Raw genomic sequence first — 11,299 nt, forward strand, 5'->3', positions numbered from 1 at the left:
GGCCCAGCGGCCATGGCTCACGGGCCCAGCCGCTCCGCGGCATGTGGGATCTTCCCGGACCGGGGCAGGAACCCGTGTCCCCTGCATCGGCAGGCGGATTCTCAACCGCCGCGCCACCAGGGAAGCCCTCAACTCCATTTTAAAGAATGTTTCCCTTTATTAATTTTCACAAGCTCAATACCAATAGATGCATGGAGTAAACTAGAATAATATTCAGAAGAACTTTCTGGTAAGAATAATTATATTCTATAACATGCTGAAGTACTAAGAGGGGTTCTGGAGACATCTGCTCTAAAAAAAGTCGTCTTTTTCTTCTAAATATATTTCTGATCAGAATCAGATCTTTAGACCTATAAACCTAAACAAAAGCAATGTTGTTAGTCTCAACCCACATATTTCTGGTGGAAAAGACACTTTGGAAAGGTACTCATTTAACCACTAGCAGGTTAGCATTTTATTGAGACTATCAACATCTTTAACAATGAAACGACACACTTTACTGCAAATAGGGAATAAGGCAGCTTCCCCAGGAATCTCTGAGAGGCAACTCAAGAACAAAAACTCATAGTTATCTTTTATATCTGGCACAGAAAAACATATCATACTCATATGGTTTATAAATAATTGCCAGTTTGGCCTAATCAACAAACTTTGGTAATAGTGTCTCTTGATAAGTATAGATAGGACCTCCCTTTTCGGTCCAGAAAGTATCCTAGCCCCATTCTAAAAGCAGACATCAGAGCTTGGCTGCAACAGTAAGAAAGGGAGAGAGGAGAGTACAAATGAGCCTGAAAATTCATAATTCAACTTCATGCTGAGTGAGCTCCTTGATTCTGTTCATGCAATGATCAACAGCATTAATAAGTAAAGGGATCCAACTATCTTCTGGCTGTGGGGTCACATGACTTGCTCTGTGAATGGAATGGGAAAAAGAGAAGTTAAATTTATTATACTGTCAAGGAAAAACCTATCCTCAAAAGGGAGCACAGGGAAAATTACAGTAAGAAAAGGCAAGTTTCTCTGCAGAAATATAGCTGCTCCACAGGTAAAGTTGAAAGAAAACACTACACTCACCTTCTACTCCTTGAAATGGGGGTTTGGGAGTTGAGAATGGCTGTATAGGTTTATTCTCAAAAAGCTATTTGGGGATAAGTCTTCATACTCACTTTGTAATTTCAAGTGCCTTCTTTAAAACGGATACAAGTTTTGCACACTAGAAAGAAACAGAGAAGTTACTCACCCTGAGCCCTACCATAAAAAGGAAAGGAAGAGAAAAAATAGGGGGTGGGGGGAAGGAGAGCTAAAATATTTTAATACTCAAGTAATAAAAAGTCATTTTTTAAAGTCATTAAGTATTATTACCTAATACTCAAAAAAAAAAAAGTCCATTGGAGAAAACAGTGAAAAACAAAAATATTGATTAGATTAGGGTGGTGGGATCATGGATTCTTCTCTATTTAGCAAAATCTCATTAATACTGTTGCTATAACATCTTTATAAGTTTTTCTATATTTAAAATATTTTTTTAATTAAAGAAAATAGAAAAAGAATATAACCTGAATTTGTCCCAACTGCTGATAGCTCAGGATATATATAGCAGAAACAAGTGGATTTTTTTTTTTTTTTTTGGCTGCATTGGGTCTTCCTTGCTGCATGGGCTTTCTTTAGTTGCGGTGAGCGGGGGCTACTCTTCATTGTGGTGCGCAGACTTCTCATTGCGGTGGCTTCTCTTGTTGCGGAGCATGGGCTCTAGGTGTGCGGGCTTCAGTAGTTGTGGCTCATGGGCTCTAGAGCACAGGCTCAGTACTTGTGGCAACGGGCTTAGTTGCTTCCCGGCCCAGGGCTCGAACCCATGTCCCCAGCATTGGCAGGTGGATTCTTAACCACTATGCCACCAGGGAAGCCCCTGGATTTTTTTTTTTTTTAATTTACTTACAGAATTTTAGGAATACCAATAACAAGATAACATGAGGATGTATGTATCCTACCAATAAACTGTGCATTCCTTAAAATTTTATTTGGGGTAACTGACAAGGCATATTGCTAAAGATGTTTATTTCTTACGAAGTCAACTTTTAAAAAAGTGTATGTGGAAAAAACAAGTTAATGCCCAAAAGGATCCTATTGTACTCCAAGGTGTTTGCACATTGTGAAGATACATTTGATCACTCTAATTTCCACTATCTAATTTACCAAATATTATTAGGATTGACACATCTGATGGTAAAATATAAGCCACTGGCAGTTTTGCGTCTCTTTCCAATAAAATGAGACATAAGAACTTGAAGTTTATAAAAATAAGAGAATAGAACTCTAGCATAGGACCCAGGACTTGAAAGAATACAATAAAATCAGATTTTTATAAAGAGCTTAACCCTTGTGGTTAAATCACACAATGTGTTGTTATTAAAACAGAGTATGTTTCTGAAGCACCTATTTTGGCCTATATAGGAGATTAGAAACTTGTGACTTCAGGTTGAAAGAATCCTAAAGCACTGTAGTAATTAAGACTTTCTTTTCAAAGCAGGATTTTCCAAGATCTGGGTTTTTCTAAATGATTACCCAAGTGGTTATGGAAAAGAGTACTACCAGAGCTCGTGGCTATTAGAATTCAAATTCAGCTTGATAAAGATCAAGCACAAACACATCGTGACATTACTGCTGTACTTGCATCCAAGTGTAACAAACATATTCCCTATAGCTTAAAGGAAATACTAGTGATTACTGAAATTCTACCAATTAGGTCTGTAGCTATTCCCTCAAAGCTGGTACTTACATTGATTCGCACAGTCAGATGGCACACAGGTGGGTATATGCTCAGAGCCAAATCATCCACACTTAAGGGGAGAAAGCAAAAATAACCATTAACAAAGAAGGAACAAAGCTCAGCTAGGTGGCCTCCAGTACACAACTAAGGATGTGACTAGTGAAAAAATGACTCCCAGAAATGCGTATCAGTTCCTTAAATTGGGCAACCAATAAATAACCAATTCAACTGGTATTTACGGAATACATACATACCCTATTTCACTAGGAAGCTGGGGGGAAACCTCCCTTGACCAATAGGATGGGACATGATTAATTCAGTTAAAAATGTGAGGATCTGAAACCATAAATTTAATAACTAACACAGGCAGGGTTCATCCCTGAATGCCACTAAAGTGGGCACCACTTTAACCAAGCAATCAAGTTATTACTATACCACCAATAATGGGACAAACTAACACCATGTGCCTCCCCGATATGATGCAATGAAAAGCACAAAACACTCAATGATGTGATAATCTTGCCAAAACGTGTTTAACCTGAATATAATTATGAGAAAACAATCACATAAATCCAGATTGTTGGATATTCTACAAGGCAACTGACCCGGATTCTTTAAAAATGTCAATGTCAAAAAAATAAATTAAAAAAAAATAGTCAATGTTAAAAAAAGCTAAAAAGGACAGGGACTGTTGTAGTTACAAGACACCAAAGAGAAGACAACCAAATGTGGTATGACACCTTGACGGAACCCTGAATTAAAAAAAAAAAAAGCTATAAAAGACATTGTAGAGACAACTGGGGAAATCTGAATATTAGATAACATTATTATAGTCGATGTAAATTTCTTAAATGTCATACTAAGAATAAGAGTAAGAATGTTTGTTCTTAGGAGATACACACTGAAATATTTAGCAGTGAAATGTCATTAATGTCTGCAACTTACTCTCAAATGGTTCAGGGATAAAAATGGCACATCTACTTCAATTTTTAAAAAGCTATACCTCTAATTATAGAGAAATAAACCAATACAGAAAAAACTGTGAACAACAGGTGAATCTAGATGGAGGTACAGGTACTCACTGCAATACTTTTTCAACCTTTCTGTAGGTTTGAAAATTTTCAAAATAAAAAGGTGGGTAAAAACCTTGGGTTGATGGCACAAGTTGACATCAGAATGCTGCTGCTCAGATGTTCTGAGTGGAGATCACGCTTACCTAGGGCTGATCTCATCAGAAATGTCCACAATGTCATCCAGCTGGGCCACCTGATCCTTCTTCCCATTCTCTGCCACTGAGAGCCGGATTTTCTTCAGGCAGGCTTTGGATGCTCTCACCAGTGCAAGGCACGGGATTATGAGCTCCTGATCCTCCTCTGACCAATATGAGTCGCGATTGCTTGGCCATCCCAATATATCCTCATCACCATGGTTGTCAGAGTTGTCCTCCTCAATGTCACTCAAGAGGCCACAGTAAGGGTCACATTCTTCCACAGCCTAAGGCACACCATGATACGTGTGAATGCCAAAAAAAATAAAAAGGTGTTGTACTTTCAGCATCATGTCCGAGTTGTCCCCAGACTTTAGCCAGCTACTTCCCTAATGGCTACAGATTTGAATCACTTCATAAACCCTCTTCTGACTCTCCCAGTGCAGCAATGGAACAGAGAGGAATGGTACTAAATCACACACCAGCATGGGGTGGGAGATAGGAGATGGAGGACAGGAGTGAGGATGGGACCTATCTGGTCGACACTCAGCACATCTTCTCTCTTTATAACCGAGCCTCATCTAGACACAGAGTTGCCTTCTGATGACCATCAAAGACAGAGGTCCCCTCACCTGCTCCATTTCCTCATGTGCATCCTTCACAAGATCCACACTCTTTGTCAGCACTGAAAGGGCTGCAGCTTTGTTATCTATGAGTGAAGAATTGGAAGTACTACAATTAGAGAAGAAACCCAACAATTCTCTTAAGTCTGCAAAAAGCAACAATGTTCCCATTTGAAAGGAGTGCCAAGGACAGTCGACAAGGGCAGCAGTTAAATGTAAAATTCTTCTCACATACATCCTCTGGGTACTCAGACAGGCTGAAAAGCTTTTTGTCATTCACCACAGGAAGAAATAGAATGGTCATATGATGTTTCTCATCATGGTCCTCTTGGATGACCACTGCTTTTGGCCTAGCAGGCTCTACCTCATAACTGCTTCAGTGTCCTCAAAATACTGCCCCTGGGGCAGGACCAGAAGAGGAAACCACATCTTTCAACAAGAGACAGAGCCACAGCCAGAGAGTGTTTGAATTTAAAGTTATGAGAACTAAAAAGACTGGCAAAAAGTATTAATACCTATCTTTTCATGTTGGTGATAAACCAGATCTATTTCACTAAGCTCTTTATGTAAGTAAAAATACATATATACTACAAAACTGGCAGGTAGGTATGAGAGGTCTGTCTGCTTTGGCCAGCAGAGTCAACGTCCACTTCGCACTCTCACCCACCTCTTGGGATCCGAGGCACCTGCTGGCATGCCTCCCAGACACTGTTGTAGGAGATAAGGTTCTCAGGGCTGTGGAAAGGAATCAATAAGGATGTATCAATAACCTAGGCTCCTGTTTCCTAAAAGGTCCTTCCTGCTGGTCATTATTCTCAGTTATCAGTAACTCTGCTGTTAAAATGAGTTTTTTCCCCCTCCCAGAAGCAAGGAACCCCATTAACCAATAACCCCAACTGTGGCATCACTACCTCTGAGTTGGAGTGATGTAAAGCACTTCCACAAGCTGAGCCATGCCATCCACGATGTCCAGAGTGGCACTCCGTACCAGCTTTCGCAGGGTGATTCCTGTAGCCAAACCCAAAGACTAAGCAGCCTGGTCGTCTTTCCAGAAGTCACCATCTGCTTTCCTGAGAGTCTAAGCCCTACAGAATTTGAGGTAATGTGCACCCACATGCTTTAACTGGAGTGCCAACACAAAACTCAGGTCTTATTTATATCCCCATGTCATTTTCTTGCTCCTCCCACCATTCCTTAGTGGTATTTTCCAAAAGAGATCTGGAACAAAATCTTTCCATGACAGCATGTATTCATTCATTAAAAACAGTGGCTTCTTGGGCCTTCCCTGGTGTTGCAGTGGTAAAGAATCCTCCTGCTAATGCAGGGGACACAGATTTGATCCCTGGTCTGGGAAGATCCCACATGCCACGTAGCAACTAAGCCCGTATGCCACAACTGCTATGCCTGTGCTCTAGAACCCGTGAGCCACAACTACAGAGCCCACGTGCCACAACTACTGAAGCCCACGCACCTAGAGCCCATGCTCCACAACGAGAGAGGCCACCGCAATGGGAAGCACGTGCACTGCAACTAGAGAAAGCCAGTGTGTAGCAACGGAGACCCAACGCAGCCAAATATAAATTTAAAAAAACCAAAAAAAAGAACCAGTGGCTTCTTGACAACTGTGGATAAAACACTTCAAGTTTAAACCACATGAGTAGCCCTGAAGATCCATGAGACATGTACTCATTTATAATTATAGCATGATTATAATCAAGGCATGAATATACAAGCAGGGCTGGACGCCACTTAACCTATAAGGGAGCTCAGGAACAGCATGTGATATAATATGGGTAGAGGAGCCTGGGGACGGCCTGGGCCTGGGGATGGGGCTGATATCCAACCAGCATCTGTGGCAGTTATAATGTTAGAGAGAGGGAGGAACCAGGGAGAATTAAAAACCTTAAGAGTCAGGCAAGGGCTTCCCTGCTGGCGCAGTGGTTAAGAATCAGCCTGCCAGTGCAGGGGACACAGGTTCGAACCCTGGTCCGGGAAGATCCCACATGCCGCAGAGCAACTAAGTCCATGTGCCACAACTACTGAGCCTACGCTCTAGAGCCCGTGAGTCACAACTACTGAAGCCCGCATGCCTAGAGCCTGTGCTTCACAAAAAGAGAAGCCACCGCAATGAGAAGCCCGCGCACTGTACGAAGAGTGGCCCCCGCTCGCTGCAGGTAGAGAAAGACTGCGCTCAGCAACGAAGACCCAATGCAGCCAAAAATAAATAAATAAAATAAATTTATTTAAAAAAAATACGGTCCGGGAAGACCCCACATGCCGCGGAGCAGCTGGGCCCGTGAGTCATGGCTACTGAGCCTGCGCGTCCGGAGCCTGTGCTCCGCAACGGGAGAGACCACAACAGTGAGAGGCCCGCGTACCGCAAAAAAAAAAAAAAAAAAAAAAAAAATAGAGTCAGGCAAGGCAGGGGAGATGGGAACACAGCATCTGAACCTTAGCACAAAGGCTTACTTATGGAGGTCACATATATTACATAACTACCTTTGACTGCACTTTATGGGAGAAAGTTACATTACATGCTCAAAATGAGGAAAAGGTAAAAGTTTCAGGATAGAAGCTGTCATAGTAGCAAAGATCTATCCCATAAACTGAACGCTTACGTGTATGGAGTGGCTTACCCTGATCCTTGGGAAGCGAATAGTATACTGCAATAATTGCCTTGATGGCAGCATGGACTTGTTCAGAGAACTTCTGGGTTTCCTGTGAGATGATAAGCCAATTTCAGAAAGAAAAAAGGAAATGGATTAGATCAATGTGGTCAACCCATCTACTGTGGAAGAGAGCAGACATCTGTACAGCATCATCAAACATTTTCTTAAGTCCTATTATGAGTTAGGCCCTGTGCTATTCTCATAACATACCAGAGAGGAGTTACCTGGATACCAGATACTGAGCAGACAACTGATTAAGACATGAAGAAACAGCAGGAAAAACTTATTCCTGATACTCTATATCCCAAGATATTTGTTATCTGTTTTGAGGTATTCACCATATCTTAGACCAGGAGTTGGCAAACTAGGGCCCAAGGGCCCAATTAGGCCCAATGCCAGGTTTTGTAAATAAAGTGTTACTGGGACACAGCCACACTTTTTTTTTTTTTTTTGGCTATGTTGGGTCTTTGTTGCTGCACGCTGGTTTTTTCTAGTTGCGGCGAGTGGGGGCTACTCTTCATTGTGGTGAGTGGGCTTCTCATTGCGGTGGCTTCTCTTGTTGCAGAGCACGGGCTGTAGGTGCGCAGGCTCAGTAGTTGTGGTGCACGGGCTTAGTTGCTCCGTGGCATGTGGGATCTTCCCGGACCAGGGCTCGAACCCGCGTCCCCTGCATTGGCAGGCAGATTCTTAACCACTGCACCACCAGGGAAGTCCCAACACTCTTGCGTTTACATATTGTCTACAGTTGTGTTCACACTACAGGGGCAGAGTTGAGTAGTTGGTCTGCAAAGCCTAAAATGTTTACTATCTGGCCCTTTACAGAAAAAGTCTGCCAACTCTATCTTAGACCATTAACCAGTTGTCTGTCTCTCTGCCTGTGTGTGTGTCTCTGTCTCTTTATAACAGAATCTCAGTATATCTAAAGGTAATTAGCATGGACTCTACAATGCTCAATGTTGACTATTTCCCTTCGAAGCAGTCACTGGCTTTCTCTTACCTTCTTTGTTCTCACTTCTCTGCTAAATTCTAAGCCAGCATTATGCAAAATGTGGTCCACAGATTGATGCCAGTCCATAAATGGTCTGTTACCAGTCTGGGATGGATAAGTACAATGATTGAGAGCACTTAGAAACTTTTATGCCGATTTGACATTGTTTCAACATTCAAACATATAATTTCATAAAAATACCAAGCCATAAGAACTGGAATTAAAATAAAACAAAACAAAAAAAACCCCAAACATTCTCTAATAGAACTAATGTGCTGAGATCCTAAGAAAGCAATTGACTCAAATATATATAATTCAAAAAAACCATATCCTAATTTTTCATCAATGAGTAAAAAACCACTGTCCTGAGCATGTACAGAAAAATAGTTCTATTCTTGCTCCTCATGGTATCTTACTAGCTGTGAATTTTAGCCACAAGTCCCAAGTGTATTTGGAAGAAAGGAGTCAGCACATAAGAAAAATAAGGTAACATTACTACTCCCTTTGAAATAAAGATTGACTTTCTTCAACAAACTTTTAAAGTACTTTCATACAATTCTCTCGTTTCCTCATCTCAGATCTCTGAGGTATGTAAGTGGAGAGAGTTTACTACTGTAGGTGCAGCAAGAGAAGATTTTTTCATTTCAAAACATCTAGATATATAATTGATAAAAAGAATGAAAGTATTGACTATGAATATAAAATAAGGCAATGAATATGCCATTTTAAAACAAACTTACTCCCAAATTAAGTATACCCAGCTCTAGAAAAACTGAGCATAGAGCATACCTGGCCACAGCCAACAATATTTACTTTCAAGTATTTTATAATAAAGTTTTATAATAAAGCACAAATTCTTTGTTCTAGCAATTCCACTTCTGGGAATTTTTACCGATATATAGATATACACCAAGACTGTATTAGGCAAACTACCACAGCACTGTTTATAATAGTTACAAACTGGAAACAACTTAAATGTCCACACAGTACTGGTTAAATAAATTATGGTTATATCCACTCTGTTGAATACCATGCTGCCATTACAAAGAACTGAGCAACTTTATATATGCTCCCCAAAATCAATTTGCAAGCTATGTTGTTAGTTTTTTTAAAAAAGGTCCAGAAAAGTGTTTATGGTATCCTATCATTTGTGTAAAAAGAAGCAGGTATATATACATAAGTGTGTATCTGCATAGCATGTATATGGAATCATACAAAAGGAACAAGGGACAGGAGATATAAACTTTTTAGCACATTTAACTTTGATATCTTTTGAATTTTATACTGCCTACATTATTACTAATGTAAAAAATAATTCAATATAGAGGAGTATTATGTAGTGTAACAAAAAAGGTGTAGCTTAGACATTAGATAGAACCTAATTTAAATCCTAGCTCCACTACTTATCCACCTTAAGCTGAGCGTCTGAGCCTGCTTACTCATCTGTCAGATGGGGATCATGTTATGTGAAAACACCTAGCAAATAGCAAGTGCTTTTTAAGAAAAATTATCAGAAGGGAAATAATCAGGATGAACTTCAGAATGAACCAATATTTAGAAGAGCTGCCCACCCCATGACAGCTACTGCATTTGGCAATTTGATCTTCAGAACAATCTTGTAATGTGAGAACCACCATCTTACTTGACAGATGAGGAAATTAAATCCCCTGCTTTGAATGTAAAACGTAGAAAGAAAATGAGAGGATTCCTAAGGAATAACGAGGCATCACAAGAACTGTAGGAAAGTGAAGCCCACCTGTGGTGACGGCAGTGGAAGTCGAGAGAAGACTTCAGTCAGAGTCGTGGCTGTCCTTGACACTGCCATAGCTGCCTCACCTGGGGGGTGACAGAGGAGGAGGCGAGAGCCAATATGTTAGTGCCAAAAGGATAAGGCTCCAGCGGCTGCATGGACTTTGAAGACAATGCGTTCCCTCTCCACCCTTGCCGGCTGAGACGTCTCAAAAAAACAACCCCAAATTAGTGTTTTCTATCTCAATCTCAGAGGTACCGAGGATGAGTAAGGCGAGGTATCGCCACAGACAGGATGGGGCGGGCAAAGCAGGAAGGAAAAGGGTAGGGACGCTGCAAGAGATGAGAGATGGCAGCCTGCAACATGAGAGGCACTCACGGAGTCTCCTCCAAAAGGTTTCCCGATCAAACTCTTTGGTGGTCTCCCGGGCTTCGCCGACTGGTGGGCGCGGCGTGCGGGCCGGGCGGCCGCAAAAGAAAGAGCACAGGTAAGCGGAGCCACCTCCAGACCCCACCTCCTCCGCCCGGACCCCGCCGCCGCCACGGCCTCGCCCCTTCCCACCCAAGCCCGCCCCGGCCGTCGCCCGTCCCCACTACGTCAGCTCACCCCGCACTCCAGGAAGGAGGAACCGCAGCTCCCCTGCAAGGTGCCGGAGCTGCTCCAAAGGCGGAGGCAGGGTGGAGTCTGCAGCTGCAGGTGTAGCCGCGTTCGCCATCTCAGCAGGACGCGAGAAGTCCGCGGAGTAAGCCGCTGCAGGAGCCGCACTGCCGTGACCGCCCCACTTCCGGGCCGCGGGTTCGCTTCCGGCAACAACCCGCCCCGCTCCGCCCCTGCCCAGAGGCCCAGTCGTGCCTCCTTCCGCGCTCCAAAGCGCGGCTACACCTCCTCCCGCCCCGCTCTGCCCCGCCCCAGCGACACAGGCAAGTCCTAGACCGAGTTATTTCTTATTGATCATTCATTTATTGATATTTGATTACTCGAAAACACCCCCGACTGAGGAAGCAGACAACCCATAACCCTGCTGGAAAAGAGGACTGGGAACTAATCAAGGGTAGTCAGGGTCAGGCCCAAGTTTGCACTGGTTCCCTGCCCCTAAAGTGGCGCCCTTATAGGCTGCTGAGTTCCAGACACTGTGCTAGGTACTTTACATGAGGTAACGTAAAAAACACACTGGGGGGCTTCCCTGGTGGCACAGTGGTTGAGAATCTGCCTGCTAATGCAGGGGACAAGGGTTCGAGCCCTGGTCTGGGACGATCCCACATGCTGCGGAGCAACTAGGCCCGTGGGCCACAACT

The 11,299-nt window shown here is 42.8% G+C and overlaps 1 protein-coding gene across 1 annotated transcript; it reads right to left on the reverse strand.

Moving 5' to 3' along the window:
* Window positions 1-6: 6 nt before the first annotated feature.
* CCNDBP1 (cyclin D1 binding protein 1) lies at window positions 7-10,793 on the reverse strand. The gene is made up of 11 exons (XM_007120682.4): window positions 10,611-10,793; window positions 10,383-10,442; window positions 10,011-10,090; window positions 7,234-7,315; window positions 5,509-5,605; window positions 5,265-5,332; window positions 4,607-4,683; window positions 3,984-4,261; window positions 2,777-2,837; window positions 1,167-1,213; window positions 7-911 (listed from the first exon to the last, which is right to left on the reverse strand). The coding sequence occupies exons 1-11, from the start codon at window positions 10,717-10,719 to the stop codon at window positions 797-799; spliced, it is 1,074 nt and encodes a 357-aa protein (XP_007120744.1). The 5' UTR covers window positions 10,720-10,793; the 3' UTR covers window positions 7-796.
* Window positions 10,794-11,299: the final 506 nt, after the last annotated feature.

This window comes from Physeter macrocephalus, chromosome 11 (assembly GCF_002837175.3).
Source record: "Physeter macrocephalus isolate SW-GA chromosome 11, ASM283717v5, whole genome shotgun sequence".
Lineage (NCBI taxonomy): Eukaryota > Metazoa > Chordata > Mammalia > Artiodactyla > Physeteridae > Physeter > Physeter macrocephalus.

Excerpts from the sequence above, each read along its gene's own strand:
- CCNDBP1 (XM_007120682.4), bottom strand. The coding sequence starts at position 10,719 with ATGGCGAACGCGGCTACACCTGCAGCTGCAGACTCCACCCTGCCTCCG. Across the intron at positions 10,443-10,610 it reads CCTCCTTCCTGGAGTGCGGG|TCGGCGAAGCCCGGGAGACC; the intron begins GTGAGCTGACGT and ends CGCGCCCACCAG. Across the intron at positions 7,316-10,010 it reads TTCCACTGCCGTCACCACAG|GAAACCCAGAAGTTCTCTGA; the intron begins GTGGGCTTCACT and ends ATCATCTCACAG.